This window comes from Melozone crissalis, unplaced genomic scaffold, assembly GCF_028551555.1.
Source record: "Melozone crissalis strain CALT ecotype California unplaced genomic scaffold, PUWL_Pcris_2 ptg000018l_1, whole genome shotgun sequence".
Lineage (NCBI taxonomy): Eukaryota > Metazoa > Chordata > Aves > Passeriformes > Passerellidae > Melozone > Melozone crissalis.
The window spans coordinates 13,533,440-13,557,724 of NW_026535796.1; the positions used below are offsets into that span (position 1 = coordinate 13,533,440).

Below are 24,285 nucleotides of genomic sequence, written 5' to 3' on the forward strand. Positions count from 1 at the left end.
ACTGACACCTAATTTACTCTAAGCCATTCTGTCAGCAGGGGAGTACCACACATTCATTGGCATGTATTCCTCCCGGCAGAGGAATGAAACACATCATGTTTTTCACATTTAATGCAGGATTTTTGTTGCTGTTGTTGCCATGCACTTTGTTGGCCAAGCATAATCTCCTGGCAGGAGAAGACAGACAAACAAGATAAAGAGAAGCAATATACTTTAATTGCAGCGCTTAAACTTTTTGATTTAAGCAACATCATATGGTCCTATTGCCAGTGAAAACAAGGAAAGTGCAAAAGCATACACAATAAGTATTTCTGCCAAGAAAATAAAAAATAAATTACATGGAATGATGTCCAACACTAATTGTCCTTTTAGCAGCAGTTTTCAGATTCAAAAGTGGGTAGAAACTACTGAATGCTAAGAAACTTGTAATGAGATTTTACAGCAGCAAAGAATCAGAACTGAAATCAGACTTGCTAACTTCAAGTTGCTGTAGCCATGCGATAGGCAGAACACAACTTCAGGATCTGAGTCCTTCTTGGTAAGAGCACTAAATCTTTTCATCAGATTCCCAGCCCTCACAGCCAACTACTGCTGTAAGCTGTTTTGGGCAGTGTAATAATTTGAAGGTCCTAAAAACTCCAGAGTGTCATATATGACTTACCAAGAAATCATTATTGATGGAAGACAGTCAGTACTGTCTCTTCTCCCCAATTTTTATAGGGTTAATCCCTAGTCTTTAGCCATGACTGAAAGAATGAAATAAAGAATACAGAATGATTTAGTGTAAGAGCAGTGACTAAGGACCATGAGGACACTCAGGTGTCTCCCCGGACAACATGCCCAGTAGGAGAATCTTACTCTGATGTTAAACAGTTCAGTCTCAGCTCAAGAAAAGTGCCTGCTAAGCATGAGACCTGGACATTATTCTTACCCTGAAGAGCTACAGAGGAGTAGTTTTACCACCAATGTATGGGAACTAATGGGAACCAAAAGTTTTCCTGAAGTTTTCATAGTTCTATGAAATAATCCACTTGGAAAAAACGTATTTAAAATATGTTTCGTGTTTTTATCTGTTTAGAATTCATTGCAGTGGTTCATGTACAATAGTAGGAATGGGTGTATTAAGAAAAAAGAATCTTGTTATTTATATTTATAAATAGTCCTTGAATTTTATGCTGATTCTGCCTTTTAGTGTTCCTGAAGAGTCCCAAGTCAGAGTGACATGCAAAGAGACAAGGGCAGTAGAGAGTTCCAAGAGTGTGACACATATAAAGCAAAAATGGATCTAAATAATGTCAGACATGAGTATGGAGGTTAAAAAAACAAACCATGGTTTATTTAAATGTGTAAAGTACTTGGGAGGGAAGAAGATTACATTGTACTATGGCAATACAGACAGCACATACCACAACAAGCTCATCCGTCGTAATGAATTCAGGCTACTCTTTCCAGACTCTTAATCCACTCAGTCACACAGATCTTTGGGAGAAGCTCACCATCAATTTCTCCAGGGAGCTCCACACTACAGATTAATTTCAGACAGAATTTACTGTCCTGTTTCTGCATGTCAGACTCAGGAGCAGAGCATCGTCCTCCCACCAGGGGAGACAGACAAAATATGGCAAAACTTCTCATGCACTAAGACCCTCTGTCATGGGTTAAGTAAAATTAGCCTGATGAAATATCTGATCCTAGGACAAATTACCAGGCTGCCTGCCTTAACCTTATCCCAGATGTGTCTCATCACTAGGATGAGAAGCCTAAAGTAGCAGAGACTGAGAGAGATATTATGTTATAAAATGCCATTTCCAGACTCAGGTTTTTATTTCATGTTCTTCTCAATCCAGTCCTTGAAGGGAAGAGCTTTAGTGAAGCCACTGTAGAGTTCTAGGCTGCAAGTTTTATCATAACCCCAGCTCACTAATCCCATCAGGTGCCACCTTAGCTCAGGAGATGCTTTTCCTGGCAAAGTTATGGCAGCAATCCCACCAGTTTCAGCAGGGCAAATATTAGAAAAGGCTGTGTGGTCTTGTTTGGCACAGAACATGCTGTCAGTGATGCTGACTTGTATCCCATTATCCTCATACTGTTGCTCACACAACAGTGAATCCACCATCTGAACAACTCCCATGCGGATTGTGTCATTCTTGTATCCGAGATCTTTAATGTCAGCCAATACCTTCCAGCCAGTAACCATTATCTTTAAATCCTCTGTGGACGCAGTCAGGTCATGAGAAGATGACAAGCAAATGGGTTGAACACGACTGCTGATCCTGGCTTTGTCCAAGAGTTTTATGACAGCTATATCAGAATCAAGTAATATAGGGTCATAATTGGGATGCACTATGATGGCAGAAATCTGGAGAGGAAACACAGTAGGAAGAATTGTAGGGTTAACAGCAATGGCAGGTCAGCAGCACTCTTTCCATACTACCAAAATACATTTTAGTTTATCCTGCATACTTCTCCTTTACCCCCATCTATGGTGTTCTTCCACTCAAATGAGAAACATGCAATACATTACATAATATTGGGGCCAAACCTTTACTGCTCATGTCCTTAATGAAATCCTATAAGAACAGATAGGATTCCTATAAGAAAATACTGTACAAAAAAAAGTAATATATTTTCTTACAGGAACACAATGAAAAACATGGGATTAGAGAAAGAAACTAAAAAGGGGTCAGGAGGGAAAGCATCAAGTTAATTATGATATTTTGGATAAATTCCATTAATTAACTCAGACAAACACCCCAAATTTCCCCCCAAAAAGAGACACACATACCCAAATTTGCTGTATTTCTCCTTTTGATTTCAGCTTTTCTAGTTCTGCTTGAAAAAAATCAAATCGCTCTGGTGAGCCCAAGGTGCTATTTTTGGAGCTGGAGTCAGACACAAACTTCTTTTCAGTTTAGAGCTCTACGGCCTTGGGGCTGAGAAGTGAAATGTGCTCATGGCATCAAACCAGGATTTAGAGCACAAGTGTTTCCCTCATAAATTATGCTAATCAATTTTGACAGTAGCTGGCATCTCTTCTACTTTTTTACTGGCAATATCACTCAAGACATTATGGCCCACAGAACCTGAGCTATTTTCTTAATTAGGGGTGAATGTATGAGTTGGATGGCTTTGAGGAATTCAATGAGCTACAGCATAGGCCCTTCTTATGCCATTTCACTTGAGTCTCTACACATGCATTTCAAAGAACAACATGTAAGAGAGTGCATTGCCCAAAGGGTCAACGTTTTGTCCCTATACAAGACAGATGTGATCAGCATCTACCTGTGCCCATGATTTTTCACTCCTGTCGGGCTTACTCACCCTCAGGTTCTGGATGGTCTTTTCATCCCTGTCATCATCTCTGTAGAACTTGCCCAGAACCACCTTGAGCTCTGCTGTCTTGAGCACAATGGTCTTGCCCAGGTCAGTGACGCAGTGGGCTGCCACCACCACAGTGCGCTCGTTCACCAGGGCCCCGCTGCAGATCAGGATCCAGGCCCCTTTCCGAAGACTGTTCTCCTTCACCCCGCTGGCTGTGCGATAGATGGCTGCTTGCCATGGCCACCTCATAGGGGTCATTGCCTTCTTAAGGGTGATGTTTTCTGCTTTTCCACAGACTGAGGAAACATGAAGCAAAAAGTAGGTAACACTTCCTCCCCAAAAGAATCCGAGCATTACTCTTAATTCCTTTGTAGAATGTGCCAAAAGAAACTAAACTGCAATGATGAATATGAAGGACAGTTGTCTAATTAGCCTCTGTCTCTAACCTGCAAAATTATAGCAGTATTTGATATAGCTTTTTAAAACAATATTCAACTTTTCCATTATTATGTGAATTCCTGGGCAAAGTAGGAATGTGGATTTAGCACTTGAGCAGGTGAATTTTCACAACAACCTTATCGACTTGCACTATAATGAGATGACTGCAGAAAGAAATGAAAAGAACACCCTTGATTCTTGTTTATCATAAAATGCCATAAAGCCATCAGTGCACTAAAATTCACCCTAGGCAGTCACAGTGTATTTTTGAGGCCTCTCTTGGCACAACTCTTTGCACAGGTCAATTCATACCGATAAGAACAGGCTTGCCTTGCGACAAGAATGTTGAAGCAAATGCATCTAAATCAACAGTCATTCTGGGGAAAAGAAAAAGCTCTGCCTTGTTCTAGGAATACCTTATCCATGCTTGGAACTGGGGTAAAATCCCCTATATCATAAAAGGTTTAATTTCAGTTGAAAGAGTTACATTGCATTGTTGCATTTTTTCTTTGTGATATGTAGTGTGTGCATGTCCATAGTGAATGCGATACTTTTCAAAATACATGATATGATCTCAAAGTAAAACCACAACCAAGAACAATAAAAATTTTTTTGTTGTTAAGATCTACTTTTCACAGTTTGCTTGATGTCAGTAGTGGAGTTTACCAAATCTTGTGACATTCTTACCCTAACTTACTTTGTGCACTACCTCTAGATTAGATTTTATCTAGATTTACAGTTTGCAATTTGAACTCTTCCTTAGCAGGGTTTATTAAAGGAAGAGCCTTTTTAAAATTGCAGATTCTCCCTTCTATTGCTTAAACTTTGATGGTTTTGTCAGCTGTGTGCCAAAGTATACAAATGAAAGAAAAATCCCATTTGTAGGAAATCGTACAGAAAAACATGAAGTAGTAGTAGAAAGCTATTTCAAATCAGGAGAAAGACTCACTATACCTCTTGCTCAATAAAAGAGTAGAGAAATTAATGGCAAATTACAGTGCTGAAAGCCTGATCACTTTACCATCAAGTTCTACTGGTGGATAAAAAGACACATATATCCTTCAAGCTTTATTGCTTCTTTCTCCCAGCTGGAAGTATAAGCAGCCTACACTGCTGTGACTCCCTAAATATCTAACATGAATGCACATCCTGTTCCCTCATTCACCCAAGAGATATGCACATTTTTTTTCCCTTGGAGACTCACTTGGAATACACACAGGGGCTCTCCCACTCCATTTTCCTGTCTTGAGGCAAGTCCTCCTGCTGCTGCCCAGGCGGCGGTAGAAGGGAGAAACGCACTCATACTGGAGCTGAGTGTGCAGGTGCTGGTACCCTGGGGGCAGTTCTCCAAATGGCAGTGCTGGCTTCTTGGTTGGATAGATTTGAAGCTTTTGCTTGCTGAATGCAGAAGAGTAAAGTTGATGCAAAGGTGTTTCTCTGTTTCAAGGCACAAAGAACACCATAATTATAATATTATAAAAGCAATCATTACCATAACTTTATCACCAGTTGTGTTAAGTATCATTTAAAATCACATAAAGTTTGCTCATGAAAGAATAAGGAAAAAACATAATTCCAGCATAGTTTAGCAATACTCCCATTTACATCCCACTATTTTATTTACATATATCTGCACATATATATAATTACACATATGCTCATACATATCCTATTTGTGTCTGTTTTTTCATTTTACAGTTTCCAAATTGAAATCAATTGCCTCTCCTCTGAATGTGGAAGTTTTTTCCATTCATAAAAGGACTGAGACACCATTTTTTAAATTAAGAAATTATACCTGAATTTGGTATTGTCATTATTAATTCTCAGTAGAGGGGAGATAGACACATTTTTTCTCTAGTGAATATTTTAATAGACAGTATTAGGAATTGATTCAGATTAAATGATGTTGCTAAAGTTGCTTGATTTGGCAATTAACAGAGATAATTGCCTCACCACAGAGATTTCATAATTTCATAATTGCTAAGCTTCCACTTAGAAATTGTACTGATTAGCTGAAACAGGGCACATAATTAAGAAATAAATATGTGCACCAGCATAGATATGGACCATAAGCTTGACTACAGTTATACTTAAATTTTTATCATTTAGAATATGTCCCTTGCTTTAATGCTTAAAAGCTCATGTCTACAAAAAATCCCCTTTTTATGCCTGAAAGATTCAGCAGGAAATTAGTTTCCCTTGAGATTTCTGGTACTGCCTACATCCAGAAAAGACTTTTTTTTTCCTCATAATTACTTCATTTTTTATCACAGAGAGACACAGACACCTCCATCATATCCAATCTGTGAGGCAATACATAACAGGAAAGTAAAGTTACAAAGAACAAGAGCAATTGCAAGTCTCTTGTATTTTGGAAGAAGGATGAGAGCTGCTGTGGTCCTATTTAGTCTGCCAGGGTACCATTCCAAACTCACAGATGACTTGCAATATTGCATAATCTAGACTTTACCTCACCGTTAACCTATTAAATGGAGATTCTACTTCAAGGAATTAAAAACAGTCCACAAACATGAGATGCCATCATCTCATGGCATCCTATGGATGGGAGGACACAGCTGGTGTTCATATCTGAAACATCAAAGTCCTGTATCCAAAAGTTAATAGAGAAATTTAAGAAAGAAAAATCCCCTAATGGCTACTAAAACCTCATGTCAGCTTCTCAGGGCCATCTCTACAATCATATATCACAGACCTGGAGAATGGCAGAGTGACTGGGAAGTACATGCTTGCCTTGTTCCTCAGATCTTCTCTAGCCATTCTGGCTGTTGCCAGAGACAGGGTAAAGCTTGAGCTGGTCCTTCATTCTGACCTCATATGACTGTTCTTAAGACCAAAGATGAGGACAGTTCTTGCACTGAATTGAAAACTAAATTAGTCATGTACTTCAAAAATAACCCTGAAATGAGAAATTACTACTTGGACGAAAATGAACCTGAACATTGCAACATATCTAATTCTGATGGGATTTATTTCTAGAAATCATCAGAAGGGTAAGCCCAGGAAGGATCTAATCTTTCATTCCTTCCTCCCCTCCTACTCTACTTCACCCTCTCCCTCAAACCCAGCCTATATAAAATGTGCTGTATTGCTTTGGATGGTGAAACTTACTGGGAGCAGGTTGCATTGCCATACCCTCTTCCCTCCCTGTGCTCTCCCTGTGCACTAAGATGGCACATGTTCATATTTTTCATCATTAGCCCCAAGGAACTGTTCTTAGACTGTTCTCAGGCTTGCCAGCAGAATTCCAGCATCCTGCTGTAGTTTGTCTGTCTCTATCTGTGCATTTCTTCCTGGCTGCCTCCAGGTTGCAACTGGCAGCCTGTGCTTAATCAGACCTCCCCTCCCAGCAGCTCTCATTGCTCAATTATCAGTGGATTTGCAGGAGTCACTGCTCAGGCAGGCTAAACACATGGAGTGAAAAGGAGAGGAGGGGAAAAGCAATCACATTTTTTTCTTTAAACTGTAGTTGACATATTGCATTCTCACCTTGACTGAACCTGCATTGGAAGCACTTTCTGTCTCACCAGGTCAGAGATCTTTGGCTCTCTGCAGGCTAGAAAAGATATAATGTTGCACAGTACTTTTTCACATTCACAGCTCAAGTGCTACGGTTCACACACATTTCCAAACTTTCCTCTCTCTAACTATAGTAGACTGGATTAAGAAAAGAGGCTGTTAAGTTACGAGCATTAACAATCCTAAAACCTAAAGCCTTGGAAAAATACTTCTTCACAGTTCACAAGATCTATCCCATTTACAACAGTGGAAGCTTCTGAACTAGTCTGCATTGGCACTTTCAGGTATGGAGGAAGTTTTTTCCATCATTCAGTGTGTCTGAATGCCACACTTGCGCCACTATGGAGGATGGTTTTGTATCAGAGCAAACTTTTCCAGTAATGGAATTATACGTAAAAATGCTTCATTTCTATCTGTGTAGCCCCACGCAGCTAATTGGCATACAGAGAAAGGCTGCAAGATATTATGCACTTCTAGGAGTCTGTTTGTGCACTTATGGAAGGAATTGGAGGCTCTGGTTCAAAGAAATACTTCAGAATTACCTAAATATGTGTAAAATAACAGACAGGAGATCTAAGATTTCTAGTTTGGCATATTCAGTTTACTTACTTTAAGATTAGGATAAAATATTCAAGTTCAATTAACTCTGCCAGGGTCTCCTTCCTGCTCCCCTGAATGGAAGAAAAGGAATCTTGCAGGATGGATTTTATCTGTATGCCTTGTTCTCTGTGTAATTTAACAATATCTAGTTCTTTGTGATTGATATGTGTTAACCATTATGTCAGTATCACAGTAAACATCAATAAAGATGCTTTCCACAGATGACTGCATGCTTCAGGGGGAGATTATTTTCATCTAAAACAACAGAATAAAGCAAATTGCCCAGGAGACAGACATATTTCCTTATATAATCATAATTTCAGTTTTTAAAGAATCCATATGTCAAGAAATTGTGTTTATAAAATGAATTTAGCAGTTCCCCAGCCCAAATTCATTCACTCACTCACTCACTCACTCACTCACTCACTCACTCACTCAGGGTTTCATACACACTTAGTAGAATAGCTCCAGGTGAAGAGCATAGGATTTAAAGGTTTGATGCAGTGTTTTGGTGAATACATATAATTTAATCATATTATACAGGCTCTGCCTTTTGCATTTATGACTGGTCCCATTGTTTTAAAAGGATTGTGAAAGGACAGTTATTCCCTGTGACAGCAACTGATTGTTAACAGTCTCATGAGACAATTATTTCATTCTATTTCAATTCCCTCCTGACCTTCTTTGATCTTGATCTTACGCAGGTTCAGTCCTAGAATGAGGATAATAAGGGTCTTAGAGAACATTCCTTTCCCTGTTTAAAGATGGAATCTTCTGGAATCATTGGCAACTTCTCTGTCTGAGTATAGCAGCCAGCAGAGCTGGCAAACTACAAAACTTGGTATCAGGTATCAGCCAGACAGCTTACTCTCAGCAAATATGATCATTTGTTCAGTGCAAATGATATAAAACACAATCCAGTAAAACCATAGCAGCCTGTGTGAGTTGTGGTAAAATAGTTTATAAACTACCTTTTATGCAGATTGGTTGCTTCCCTGACCATTCTCCATCCTCTTGGCAGGTCCTTTGTTCATTGCCACTAAGAACATATGAGTTGTTACAAAAGAAAGCAATGACTGTGCCAATTTTTGCATAGCGTCCATTCAAGAGCCCAGTGTCTTCTACTACTCTTCTGTAGCCATTGAGTGGACCACCAGGATCTGAGCAGTTTTTTTCTTCTAGAACTAATGATAGGGAAAAAAGATAGTAACCATTTTATCAGGTTCACTTCATTATTTTCACCCATCAAATTGCTTGGCATTTCATTCAGATGTTACTAAACAATCTACACTTTATTAAAGATGCCTTTTCAAGACCCATCTGGGATTGCTGTTTTTGAAAATGTCAAATATTAAAAAATAAATTATAATATAGGGATGTCTGTTTATAATACACACTTCAGTCTCACTGAAAGCATAAGTCTCAAATTGGTAAAAATTCTCAAATTGTTAAAACCTTTAGAAGTAGCTGAAAATCCTGAAAAAGAACCTTGACTTTCTATGATGTTAATGTCCCATTAATATTAACAAGGCTTCTTCAACAGCATAAAAGGCTGCACTTAAATTATTTGCAGGCCTTTGGCATTCTTTTCCATTTTCTGTATTTTCAATACTTCACTGCACTTGGATATAAAAATAGACTACTTAATTTTGCTTTTATGTTTGGTTGCATTTTGTTTTCTTAGCACTGAGAGAGATATCTCAATAATCCAGGGAAATACATGAATTGAAAGAGAACATATGTATGTATTTACTGACAATAAAAATTTAATATGAAACGCTTACTCATACTATATTCTGCCTATAAAATCTCTTTTAGTTCCTCCTTCCCAGTATTTTCCACTTATTTTAAATTCTTGTTGTGTTTTTGGTTTTTCTGGTTTTTTCCTCAATAAACTTAGATTTTTGGCCTAAATCTGGAGGACAGTATTCACTATGTGATGCTAGAAGATGATTTTTCCTTTATTTTTAACTCCTCTGCTCTTTCTATTTAGCAGCTGACATGGTACATTTTTTTCCCTTTGGATTTCACCTCAGTTTTCTTGTCAGGACAACACTAACATGCAATCCTATTTAATTTCTCTGCCTGGTGCCTCAGTGCATGATAACCAGTGCACATCTAGTTCAGACAGCTGGTGTTGGTGCTGCTCACTGAGCGCCCAGAGGACTGGGACATATCAATTGTCCCAAAATTACCTCTTCATATCAGTGCTTCAGAGTTGGCTGCCTGCTGAGCCTCAGCTCACAAAAGCACCAACAAAGCACTCAGACATTTATTTAAATTGCTGTGAAATCAGCACAGCTACAGTGCAAAGGTATGGCCCTGTCCTGTCACAAAGTCATACCTTGTGCCACCAGATAAAGCCCAGCTCAGCAAAGCGTGTGAACACACAGCCAGCCATAACAATGCCACTCCAATGAACAGCATGTGCTTTTAACAGTGAGTATAGCATTCAAGCCAAGTCTATATTTCAGTGTTTTCTTTGCAAGCATAGGATTTTAGCATATGCTGAAGGCTATATATGTATTTAAATACTTTTCCACAAGTTATATTTAGTAAACAAGGATTTCTGAACCTCCTCTCCATCAGGAGAAAAGGAAAAGCAGAGCCCTGTCTCCGTTTTATTTGGCTCCATTTTCCTCCTGTGTACCTCTACAGGCTCTCTCAGTTGTGAACCATAAGTGACTGATAACTTGATAGCAGCTAAAGACTACAGAGAATCCCCCACAGAATAATGCTTTATTTGCAAGTTGCTTTCTGCACTGATGGCTGGCCTGGAGGCATCATCTGATCACCACAGTGCCTGTTTCCAAATGTACCAAAAGCTTGACCATGTAAGTCACTTAAGGCCTTCTCCTATTTCAGTACTTTGACAGTAATTTTCTCCTTCCTTAGGCTCAGGGTTATGACCTTCTTGATTTATTAAAAACAAAGAGAAAATATCTGGGAAGGAGAGACCTAGCAGTTCAGTGACTGCCAAGTCTAGAGACAGCTCTTTCTATAGATCTTTAGCCAGGGCCATCACGCAGCAGGGACTTGGCATGACCTTGACATAACATTTACTGCAATTGGAGACCTCTCTAGATAGAAGAATACCTATTGCTTCCTCTTTCAAATGAACTTATTTGTTTTACAGCACTCCCCCCAAAATGCACATTGTTTGACATAACACACTTAGAAAACACTTTATCAATTGAAACAAATTATTCTGGAATACAGAAATGAAATTATCAAATGCAAATCAACTAAAGGAAATTTAAAGTCTCTTTGGATGTCAAGAAGGAATTTTACAACTGAACCAATGTGAATGGTAGGCATGCCATCCTGCACAGTCAGAATCAATGGAAGTTTCTTTTACATCAACTTCTATGTAGGATAGGAATTGAAATAGGAGTCTAGTGTTCACACAGTAAGCTCCTATTCACCTGCACAGAGTGCACCAGGCTTCTGCAGAGAAAGTGCCCGTCAGACACACAGAGTAATGGAAGTAACTATTCATTGTTGCTCTATGTCCCTCACTTGGCTTTGGTCCTAGACATTTTCTATGTGTAAGAAGAATTTGAGGTTATTAGTTTTCAGTAAAGAGACGTTTCAGTCAGACCTTTATATAAAAAAGTCTTTCAGGCTGGGGTTCCAGCAGAGTAAAATAAGAATTCCTACTGCTTCTTAAAGACAGGAAGACAAAAGGACATGTTATGTCACAGACCTACCAAATTTCAAGCAAGAAATTGATAGTCTAGTTTCATGGGAATACATTGGCCAAAAGATTTGAAAATAATTAAAACTTAAAGTGACCTTACCACATTGAGGATGATGTGTTGACCAAATCCCATCAAGCTGACAGTAGGCAACACGGCTGCCTTTTAAGCTGTAACCTGCGTTGCACTTGAAGTAAACCCGGGCCCCGTATTTAAAGTCATCTCCTTCCACAATACCATGAGCAGGAGCACCTGGAGTCCTACACATCACCACTGACAGTTCAGATATTTCAAAAAAATCCACTTTATTACAAAAACAGGACTGTGTTAGGATGATTCTTTACTTAGAAGATAGAAAAACCAATTACAATGGACACAGGAGTCAAAATTAAAAGACCAGCATATGCTGATCTTTAGAAAGTTGTTTAGACATCAGCTCTACACAAACTTACATCCCACTTTTCAAAACCTGTCTACATCATAAGGTTCAATAAGATTACTCTGAAGTGTCACATGATCATAAATGTGCATAAATGTTTGAATTATTAGGGCTCATTTGCTTGGAATATTAGTACTTGAAATACTTTCCATCTTAACAAGGGTTTTGAATGAGCTAGCATGCATGTTCAAGAAAAAAAATCTAGATCCTTAAAAGCCTTATACTGAATTTCTTTCAAATACCTCTTTACATTTTATATAGATTTTCATATAACATTTCAGAAATTATAAAACATCATTATTTGTGTTAATCAAACATTAACAAAATTATATTTAAAAGGAACCTTGATATTTACTAAACTGGGATTTTTACCCTTTCCACAGGATATTGGGAAAATACAGATGATGTTCTATATAATTACTGCAAGTAGTAAATATTAAATTAAGCATCAAAAGGAAGATTTCTCTGACAGCATCAAGCCAACCATGCTAAGGTCCACCCAGCACATAAACCTGTCCAATTGTGGTAAACAATGGATTTGAAGGAAGGACTATAAAATCAGAACAAGCATCTAGAATATTTTGCTGGCATAATCTGTCAAGCATTCAAAAGTCTGAAGCTCAAGGACTCCCTGAACTACAGAGAGTTCAATGTATGAAGGGGTATATATTATTCAAAACACAAAAGTTTTGAGATAATAATATATTATTCAAAACACAAAAGAGTTCAAAAAAATACAATGGCATTTTTGGTATAACATACTCTGCTGATATTTTTTTAACATTTATTTGTCTTAGTATTTTCTACACTCAACCACATACTCGGTGTCCACAATATTCTGTGGCAATGAGTTCTACAAAGTGCAAAAAGTGCACTGCCTTCTTTAGTTTTGTTTCTAGCCTGCCACCTGATAATTTTATTTGATGCTGTACTTTCTTCTTTATGAGAGGCAGAGAATGTCATGCCTTATTACCCTTCTCCAAGTCACTTTTTAAGGCCAGTTTCCTGTATGTAGAAATTACATGTATATTTCTGTAGGTAATGTAGGAAACACATGGTTTATTATCTACACAGTTACCCATCACTTTGGCTTTGCCTGGACCATTCGTTGTGAAAAACTGCATGGGAGAGGATTCAGTGCAAGACATAGATATGCATATTGGTTTTTTACCTACCACCTGTGGTACTCTGCTGACAATAGATAGATGAGTTCTAAAGAGATCATCCCTACTTTATGCTTTTAGAATTTGACTTTTCTGTTTTGCCTCATAGCCAGTTGCTTGCTAACCTGCAGCCAAATTTTTATCCTTAAAACTTTCAGAGGAAAACTTCTAAGTCCTTTGCTCTGTAATCCTTATACAGAGCCCACATAAATGAATCCATGTATATGGACTGTGGACCATCCAATGATTCACATAAAGAAAACATCAAACAATGAGCTGGAAGAATCATTTGTGCACTAATGAGTAAAGATCTTGGCAAGAAAAACTATCTAACAATTAAGCATTAGAGTGAGGCCTGGACTATTATGCTCCTAATCAAATCATGTCCAGTTAGGGGAGGTCAGCATTTCCTCTTGGCTACAAGTATTCTTCATTAATGTCATCACTAGCAAAAGAATAATGAGAAAAAATTTTAAAAATTAATTCCTAGCCCTTGATGTTATGTGAAATATGGACACATATATATACATATATAGGTGGATATGTGTACACATAAGCATGTAGATAAATGAAACATAAACAATAGGAACATAGAATTTCTAGGTGTTTTAAGTTCCCAGAATACTCATCTTCCCACTCATGATCTCTGTATTCCCAGTCACTCCCTCCATATCTTTCTCTGAGCAGCCATCCATTTCCCTACCTTTACATTTCTTTCTTTCAATGTAAAGTCACATTCAGCTTGTCAAATGAGAAAACTAGACTAACCATCTGTGCACCTCTCAGACTTCTACTTTTTGTCATAAATACAGGTTTTCTGTTTTGCTTATGGTCCAGTTCAGCTCTGCAGAATAAATATTTTGGTGCTTTTGTGTTCTCAGTCCATCCTGGAAAAAAATGTCACCAAGCTACACTTGCTTTCTAACTACTAGTATCTGTCCTTGTTCACTCCCTAAGTGCTGAAGAGATTTAGTTTCTCATCCTTTTGATTTGTTTGTTGCCAGACTTTCTTTAGATTCTCTGCACTCCTGGGAGCCAGCTGGAACAATTCTGTTTTATTTATGATGTAAATTCAGTATTTCATACACACATTCATTTAATACTGAACTATGGACTAGAGCAGAGGACATGGAGGCAGAAGGTCATGAGATCTAATCATAGCTAAAGAAATGTGGTCGTAGGTAGATTGCTTCATCTGCTGTATGTGACAAATGAGAGCACCCCTTTCATCACAGGGATGTCACAAGCATTAGCTCATACCCACTTGTGTCACAGAGCCACTGTAGGGTTTCTCTGGTGGCAAACACCTCAGCATTATTAATAGATGTGTTCATTTTGTTACCCATGCCTCTAGTACTGGTTGTCTGTTCTCTTGTAACACAGGGATGAATTTGGCACTGGAGACAGAGCCACTCCATTAATTTTTTCCTATGGATAATTTTTAATCTCATTCTTTCTCTCTACAAATTAAATGTGGTTTTGAATCTTGAGATGTTCCCTGCATCTCAGTCCTACAGCTGAGCTCTGTGTTTCAAGTGATACTATCTACTCTGAAAGTCTCATACAGTTACTCTAGTGCCTGCATTTACTGCTTTGGTTTGAACTCTATAGGTTTTTTCTTCTTCAGTTTGACTTGCCTTTTGTTCCTTTCACCTAATGTGTTTCAGGGAGCTCTTTTCCACCTTTTCCCTTTACTTGTGAACACTTCAGGCAATGGAGTTTTGTAGAGTTATTATGAAGGGAGTCCTAGCCCCAATGTGTTTCATTCAAGTCTATCTTATTTTTTTGTGGATAGCTTCCCATCAAGAGTGAATTTGACTGGTTCTTACATCTTTCAGAATGGGCAGTGTATTTCATTGAATTTTCAGACAACCTTCTTTGTTTGAGATATTTTATTGAAGTCTTTCTATATTCTCTCCTGGTGTACAACTAAATCCAACTCTCCAACAGACATTTCTCAGAAGTCAAGAAGAAAGTAAAAGAACATTTTGTAAATGTCATTCATACCTAGCTCTGCCCGCTGGATACACATTAGTCATAAAATCCAACCACATGATCTGACCCACTTCTCTTCAGGTTCTAAGCTTTCTAAGGTATTTGATATGATTTCAGATTCCCTTGCTTAGGCAGGATGGACTGAGAATTTTGAATATCACTCCCCCTTCTGTGCATGATCCAGCAGAGAGGGCTGGGTCCCCCTCACAGCTCTCACTCACCTCCAGCCACCCCCATCCCAGCTGTACCTGTGCCTGGTCTAGCCTGACTGCTGCAGCACAGACAGGGCTATGAGCTGCTTGGACAGCACTTCCTTGGGAAGGACATGGTGGGATGGCCAGGAGCACTCCATGAGCCTGAACCATTCCTAGGCCACTAGTTAGACTGCTCTGCTCCATGTGAAAAAAACCCAAACATTCCTACTGCCCTCTGACTCTGGCTTCCTGCCCTTGGGACAAATTGGACATATGTCAAGGGTTCAACCTCTGCGCCTTCCTCTTGGACCAAACCCACCAGGAACCGCGAAAATGGATTAGATGCCTACAGAATTCTACTAAGAGGTGGTAATGGACAGCCAAATATGAAAGACATTCATTTCAGTTCTGTCAAAAAACATCTGAGCACCCCAGAGACTCCATGAGGGTCAGGCTGATCCCATTCTTCCTGCCAGGATGTCATCAGATCTACAAAGATCCAGGTGAATTTTTATCTAGAAAGGTAAAACTAATGTTGGGGGGAAATAATTCTGAAAGTGATTAAGAGCTAAGAATGACCAGCCTGCTCATGCAAAAGTTAAAAACTATCATGATTGAAAATGTAAAAAAGAGAAAGGATACATTAAAATGTTTAAAGGAGGACAAAGAAGTATATTCAAGCAGGATAAAATTAGAAACAGGATAATTTTTACTCAAAAAAAAAAATTAAAAGTCTCCTTGACAAATGTTGGAAAGGCATAGTAGGATGTAAGTAGAAACTTTATGATTCTTGTCATTTGAAAACAGAAAAAAATGGAACAGAAATGTAAGGAACAGAGCAACACCAGCAAACACATCATGAGCAGAGAGATTTTTGTTTGTTTTAATTTTTTCCTTATTTTGCTACACAGTGTTGTTTCTGGGAAGCTCCACAATTAATCTATACAGCCATATAGGTAACCTTGCCACTTTGGGGTTTGAGGTGAATTTTGGCTTGTACCAATCTCTGTACAGTTCATAAGAGAGCAAAGTAGGAAGGTATATGAGAGGGTTGTTACAGGCTCCTCTGGCAGAAATGCTCAGTTGTGACAGAGCAGCTGTTAGATAATAAAAAACAGAGCTGCCTCAAGTGTTTATATCACAAACTCACACATTCCTGATAAAACTTATTATATTTCTTGCCTCTTACTTTGGTCTCTTGGGAAAAAGAAAACAATTTCTGGCCCATACAAAACATTAAAATAGCTTCACATTTCATGGATAACTTTCCTCAATCTGAGAAAAACTTGACTAGAGGAACAGTAAGTTCCTGAATTTTTAAGTAAAATATTCTATTATTAATAATAACAGTACAAATTCCTTTCCCTTTTAAATTATATGTAAGAGACATTCCTTAGATCAGAATTATCTGCCATTTAGAAATAGTCTTCAGGCTCATTTTATCACCAGTGGGATAAATTAGATGATCTCTTGAGCCACACTTTTCTCTCTCCAATATCCTTCAAATCCTGCCTGATGGAATTGTCATTTGCTTTTGTCCCAGTCTCTTCACTAAATGAACACTATTTTTTTCTGCTGCCTTCCTCTCACTCACTTTGTTAAATAATATATACCCCTTCATACATATAATTTATTATCTCTATATTCTGCACAATCTTTCAATAATATATTGCATGCCTGAAATAAATCTCATTTCTCATTGCTCGTACTAATAAAAGGTTTATATTTCCCTTTTTGTCCCTCCCTGAAATTCGGTGCAAGAGCTTGTATGGAATTTTGCTCTTAATTTGCTTACAAAATATTTTAATATTGCTACTTGCATATTCCCAAGTCAGAGTTTGGCTTTCAGGCTGAGCTGTGCTAATGTATATAGCACATTTTGCCTATGTAGTATAGCTCTGAACATTTTTTATAGAATTATTGCATGGTTTGGGTTGGAAGTGATCCTAAAGATCATCTAGTTCCAACCTCCCTGCCATGAGCAAGGTACCTGTCATTAAAGCAGGTTGGTCAAAGCCCCATACAGCCTGGCCTTGAACACTTCCAAGGATGGGGCATCCACAGCTTCTCTGGCCAATCTGTGCCAGTGCCTCACCACCCTCACAGTAAAGAATTCCTTCTTGATATCTAACCTAAATCTACCTTCCTTCTGCTTAAAGCTATTTTCCCTTGTCCTACCACTATCTGCCCTTGTGGAAAGTCTCTCTCCAGATCTCTTGTAGCCCCCTTCAGGTACTGGAAAGCTGCTATAAGATCTTTCCAGAGCCTTCTCTTCTCCAGGCTGAACAACTCCAGCTCTCTCAGCCTGTTCTCATAGGAGAGGTGCTCCAGCCTGATCCTCTTCCTGGCTCTCCTCTGGACTTGTTCTAACATGTCCATATCCTTCTTGTGTTAGGGGCCACAGAGCTCTTCTAGGTGCTTGTAATGTTGCTTTTGCATAAGCTGTGCTGGTGTGCTCAGGAGGCCAAACACTGAAAATGGTCACAGAAACTGCACATAGTAACCAGCAGGGGAATAAGAGCAGCTTCTGCTGTTAGGAATCCTAGCATCTTTCTGCAGAAAAACAGTTGTGGACTTAGGCTGGAACCCCTGGGGCCACCATGCCACCTAAACCATTCTAATGACTGTCAGAGAAAGCCTGATAGACTGAAACTGAAAAAAATTAAATAACTATCCTCAAAAAGAGGACATTTTGTCTGGAGGAAGCCTAAATTACATTCTGTTCCCCAGTGAGTGCTGTCATTACCCTGCATGCTGCTAAAAGTCACAGCAGCCCCTGAGCCAGAAAAACGCCTGCACAGGGATCCTGAGCATCAGGATTTGGATCTGAGCTTTGGATTTTTCATGGTTTCACAGCAGTGCCCAACAAGTGCTCTGGAGCTAGAGGACCTAGAAGCCTGAAAAACGTGGCTCCAGGATCCTGTTGCTGGAGGGAGCACAATATGCAGAGTATGTGGAAGTCACTTTTTTTTTTCCTCTCCGTGATTAACAAAACAAAAACTAAAGGAAAAATACAACGGATTATACAAATTTCTTTGAAATTTACTGTTATGAAACCATTCTAACAGAAAACTCGCAGCCAACTCCACCTACATACACTTCATACAGCTCACTGGTATTTGCAAAGGCTGCCTACAGCCAAGCCTGCTAAAGTCAATAGTGGCAAATCCCATTCTGTTTGCCATTTTGAGTGTAAGTCTGATTTGATCAAATTCTTTTCCTTGGTTTAAGTTTTGTTTAGAGGGCAAGTCTGATTACCTGAGTATCATTACGTTAACAGTAATATCTGTTTTTCCAAAAATTTTATAACATTAGCATATTGGAATTTTACTATTGGAATTTTACTCCAGCATGGAGTTTTCAAGTGATTAACCTGAAGGCAAGCAGAGAGTGACTGACAGAGCTAGGAACAGTTCTGTTATCTCCTGACATTCTTGCTACATTTACACTTAAACTGACCTGACTTTGTGCAGAAGTCAGCAGTAATTATTATACCATTCATTAATCAACAAACTGTTATCAGCAGCAGGGTTTTGTCCAAAGGAGGTGGAGCCATATGGGAGCAGATAGTTCAGAGTTTCTGAACACAAAGCATGTGAGTTAAGGAGGGACCCAGCCATGAGCACCTCAGCAGCTAGTGCTGGGTATTGTGAATCCCTTTGCAAAGCCCCATGTGTAAAGAGCTCTTCTGAATTCAGACAACATCTGTAGTCTTCACTCAAAACAGAGCTTATTTCCTAATGCTGGCCCATGAGCTCTGTCAGGTCCATGTCTCTGATGTCAGTCCAAATCTCCAATACCATTTTTTCCTATGCTTATCCCTTCTCTCCCCAGCATGCATCCACAAGGTGAGGACACCCCAGGTTCTCACAAGGTTTGCCAGCAGAGAAGAACTGCCATGGGGGAGGACTCAGATGGTTCTCCAGAGACATCCTCCTTTGGCAGCTTGGCATAGCAGCCAGAGATGGTTAATGCCTAACACAGAAGCCCACAGAGACTAACTTTAGCCAAAAGCATAAGGATATTGGCTGTCAAAATATTTTTAGAATGGCTGTATCCTCCAAGAGGGAATGAGGTGAGGGATTCCTGGAGGCCATGGCTCAGAGTGCTCAGACCTGCTTTTCTACTGCTTCTCATAAGTAGTGCACAGGGCTTTCATACCAGCATATGAGTTTGGCAGTGGATTGGATAAAATAATCTGCATTGGGAGATGTCAGGGTATCCTGCCATCCTGAGGCAGTGTGGCTGTGCATTCTTCTCTGCTCATTAGAGACCTTCTTGTATTAGGTCATACACAGTATTACATAGGAACCCTGCCTCCAGACTGATTCTTTGGGAGTCCCAGTGTTCTTGTCTGGCTCCTGTCTGCCTTCAAGGTTCTCTGCATGCTGGGATCATGGGCATATCATAAATCTGCTCATAGCATCATAGGGTTTGTGAGATCCTGTAGTGCCTCATAGAGCAAAATGTGTAAACTCTGGTGGGAATGTCCTGTGACACTGCTGACACTCTGAGCCTACAATTGTTTCAGCACAGGCTTTGTTTCTACAAGGAGCTCAACTCACAATGATGGTACTTCTACTCAGGAAAGAGCCTGGCATCTTCTGATGCTGTTCTCAAGAGCAACTCTCAGCTCAACATCTCCTGAATAAATGGAGAAAACACTGCAGGATCCAGCATAAAGAAGCTAACATTCTTTCACCACCTCCCTGAACATCCCACCTCTCCTGCACTGGAGAGCACTGATGACTAAGAATCCACACGAAGGAGCCCAGCTGTTCTGCTCCAGATTCTGGCAAGAGCTGGGTGTGAATGGGACCCAGAGAGGCTTGATGGCATTAACTTTGCAACGTGATCTTCATTCTTCCCCACAGCAGGAACAGACTGCTGGGAGCTGAACAGCTTTGGAGGACAGGTGGTCTTGGTCAGGACTCTGAAGAAAATGCTTTCTGGGGGTGGTGTGTGTTTACACGGGCTGTGTCTGAGGGGGCTGGTGATGACTAGAATGCTCGCTTGTCTTCTCTGACTCCACTCAAAACTTTTACTTTTTGGAGCTGACAGGCTCTGCACTTTAGATGAAAAAAGAATGTGGCTGCAACTTTTAGAACCAGAAATTAGATGGGGGTGAACAAGGAAAGCCAAGAGTGCTAAGGTTTGGATTGAAAACTAATTTTTTTTAAGCAAGACTCTCATAGCAGAGAGCAAATGATTGGAAACACCACAGTAGATCCTGTACAGGAAAGGGCACTAATGTGATCAAAAGGTGTTCACAGGGATGGCAGTGTTTTCTGAAACAGCTACAGCCACGTATCGAAGGAGCTCTGCTCTACTTTGTCATGCCTGTCACCACAGACTCAGCAAGGAGTGGGTGAGGCTCTAGGCAGGGGTCTCAGAGGTACCTCAAGCCTCTGTGTTACCACAAGCACTTATTCAAGTCTAGGCTCCACAGAAGTGCTCATGTCATGGTGATTGCAATAGCTAAAAGAGCCAGTATCCCTCAGGAACTTGGCCTTTAGTATCAAGTGCAAGTCCTGAAGGAGTAACAGTCATTCCCCAAAAGTGTGAGCATGCATTACAGTAGCCTCCATTTAGGTTTTTGGCAAGGGATGATTTTTGATAAACTATCTCTGCCCTCAGTCACTTGTGTTTCAAAAGAGAGGAAACACTCTAACCTTCTTCATGCCTCCTGTGATGTCCCAGGACACATCCTCCCAGTTCCATGCCCAGCTCCTGCCACAGCTCATGCAGAAGTGCTGGGACAAGCTATTCATTACAAAGGTCTTTGGCCTTAATTTATTCCCCATGAAAGAGTCCTGGAAGTTCAAATCACCTCTCATTGTTGCATTTTGTCAGTCCTCACATTAATCTTGGAAATGTCAAAGGAAATCATAACAAGAGTGGCTGATCAACCAGCTCCAAGAACCAGAGAGTAGGTTTCCAGTCCTGTTCTCTGGGCCTCTTTGCTTTTGCAGTAGTTCCACCAGTTAGGAATAATTACACAAAATTATGACGTAATCCCTACTGAAAACCAAATCTTTTCATTCCCTTCCAGCCAATTGGAAGTTGCCCCTGATGTTTTCTAACTCCCTGCCTCTGTGAATGAGACCGTATCCATGAGAAAATATGCTTGGATCACTCACTGTGATTTATTCATCCGGAGGCAATTTGGAGGCTGTTGCTTACAATTAGCCACTTGATCTTTATCAGCATTGTTCTTAGCCCTTAGAAGGCTGTGTCTCTGGATACAACCTTTCCGGTACTTGGATGGCCTATTTAATTACACAACTGGACCTGTTTGTGCATGGGATACTGGAGTGAATGAAATCCTAACAATCCTCAACATTCATTTTCTCTATCAGTAGCAAGAACTAATATTTATCATAAGTTCTCTAATGTGTCCCTTGGCAAAAATCACAATATCATCCTGCAGCGGAGAGCACTGTCTGCTCAGGGGGAAGATTATAGGGCAAGAAGCAGGTGTGCTCATTATTACATCCAATTACAAATGAGAGAGTAAATAATCCTGAGGTGTTTCATTGTGGAAATGTCATCTTTCCAAATAAACAGGGACAAGCCCAAGCAATACTGGATGGAAAAGGCACTCTAAACAAATGCATATTGCTGTGAAAAAATATTTCTGAAGGTGCATTAACTGAAACAAGAGAACAATATATAATGATATAGATTCACCTTGGCATAGCTGACAGAATATTTCATTCAGCCTTTTGCAGGGATCTGAGCTGAATTTCATACAGGAAGTAAGATCTGGCATTGCCCATTTTAGAAAAAGAGATGGCAATTACCAAGCGCTGAGATGAGAGTATAGGGAAAGGAAATGAAGGGAACTGAAAAGCAGAAGAGTACTAAGGAAGTAGCAAGACAATTTGATTGGCTGTGAAATGCAGTTTCTGAGCTCTTGAAGGAACCCAAGTGGAAAGTGGGAGTCGTAAGAAAGCACAAGTGGGATTCTGCCTGGTCAATTTTGTCATCATTCCTGCCTCCTGGGGCCATTCTGCCTTAGCAGTGTTTTGCATCACCAGCAAACAGCATGGAAGACAATGCAATGATTCCCATGAAGGGAAGTGTGTAAGGCAGTTGCCTCAGAGGTGTTTGAGTGTATAATCCTCAAGGAAGAACAAAGCCTCTTAATGAATTTGGAGGGAGGGGGAAGGGAAAGAACAAAACTGTAAGCATTGAAGAATGCTGATTATTTCAGCAAACTTTCACCATAGTTTTAAGGTTACCCCAAAGCACTGCAGGAGCTGCAGTCTGTATGCTTGCACCCCAGAAGTACAAACAGTGTATCAGCAGTCTTCAGAGAGGACTGAACAGAAGGGCAGGAGAGGGAAGAAAGAAAAAGCAAAGTTGTATTTTGGGAGGGTTCCTGCAAATGAAGCTTACGGCGACGTGTTTTCAGGCCATAGACACTGGAGAGAGGCCAAGCAGGAACAATTATGACTTATTTTGTACTTTTCTTAGGGCTGTGCTTTGTTTTGGGAGGGTTAGCAGTTGCGTACAACCCATCACTGTATTCTGGAGAGGTAGGTTTGGTGTTGGCTTCTATTGTAGGGAGTGGGTGGTTGTTGAGGTTGGGGATCTCCTTTATGTCTTTGGTGTTGTTTATGGTTTATTTGGGTGGCATGTCAGTGGATTATGTTTATTCTTTTTCTTTAGTGGCAGATTCTTTTCAGAGACTTGGGGGGATTGGTTGTGATGGTGTGGGAGTAGTTTTAGTTCTTGGAAGTAGTTTTTAGGGGAGTTTACTGAATGCTGATAATTCGGGGTGCCTGCTGTTGATAGTGGGATATGCTTTCTGTTCAAACAGATTTTAGTGGTGTAGCTATGTTTTATTCTTGCAGGGTGAGGATAGCTTTGGTGGGGCTGTTACTAACTTTATTTGTTGTTTTGGAACTTGTGTGAGGGTTATCTGGCAGGGTCATTCAAGCAGTTTAAGAGTAGAAATCAGAGAATAGTTTGATGTAAAATACCAGCTTTGAGAGTTGGAGATAGAGGTTTAAGTCCTTTTTTTCTGAGGTGATTTGTGGAATTCTAAGAAGAGGTACAGTCTTCACTCATTGGTTCAGAAGACCTATGTTTTTTCTAAACTATTAGAGTATTTTTAGAAGTTGAGTACTTTGTTTTTCTAGGGCTCCAGTAATAGGGAAGAGGATTAGGAGGGTGGTGAAGTAGGTGAGGGAGGCTATCTGGCCAACAGTGATGAATGGTTGATAGAGACAAAGATCTCAAATCTATAATCTACTCTGGCCCCTTCTCTCAGTTCTTCTAACTCCAAAAAACCCAAAAGTTACATCTCCTCACACTCAGCTCAGAGGCAGAAAGCATCTCCATCAGCAAATTAACAACTGTGTTCCATCCCCCTACTCTGTGACCTTTGGAAAAGGTGGGGGTGAGCTTGAAGTGTGTCAGTGGTGCAGACTGGTTTTTGGGCTGCAGGCAGTCATTATGTGCTGAAGAGCTGGTTTATGCCATGCATTACAGGAGGCTTTTCAGAAAGACCCAGCCTCCTCAGTGATTCAGTGGTGAAATGACAGGGAAAAGTATCTTTGTCCCATCCAGTGTGGGGAAAAATGCCTGGGATGTGGCTTGGTCCAACCTGTCCTCCTGACACTGATTCATCCTTCCACATGGCAAGCCATACCAGGGACAATCCTATGGATGGTTTTATCTCTAAGATGTCTTAGCAGGTTGAGGAAAAAGTTCAATATTGTTTTGCGGTGGGCAAATAGAGATTGCTATGAATATATTTAATGTAGTTTAGAAATACACTTCTTTTCCTATGGCAGGCCTATCCTTGGATAGATTGCATTTACAAAGAGACAATTTCTTGTTTATTTAGATGTTGGGTATGCCTGGGGCTGTGCTCTGGGCAGAATACCATG

At 39.9% G+C, this 24,285-nt stretch overlaps 1 protein-coding gene across 4 annotated transcripts in view; it reads right to left on the bottom strand.

The window, feature by feature from the left end:
• Positions 1–1,311: 1,311 nt before the first annotated feature.
• Positions 1,312–24,285, bottom strand: part of PAMR1 (peptidase domain containing associated with muscle regeneration 1) — a 55,506-nt gene continuing 32,532 nt past the window's right edge. For 2 of the 4 annotated variants that reach the window (XM_054276023.1, XM_054276022.1), the window contains 5 exons: positions 8,868–9,080; positions 7,267–7,333; positions 4,964–5,196; positions 3,322–3,617; positions 1,312–2,359 (listed from right to left, as the gene is read on the bottom strand). In XM_054276023.1, coding sequence (XP_054131998.1) covers positions 1,823–2,359; positions 3,322–3,617; positions 4,964–5,196; positions 7,267–7,333; positions 8,868–9,080 — 1,346 coding nt within the window. In that variant the 3' untranslated portion in view covers positions 1,312–1,822. Of the gene's footprint in view, positions 2,360–3,321; positions 3,618–4,963; positions 5,197–7,266; positions 7,334–8,867; positions 9,081–11,696; positions 11,898–24,285 lie in introns of all 4 variants that reach the window. The other 2 variants (XM_054276021.1, XM_054276020.1) reach the window with 2 other exon arrangements.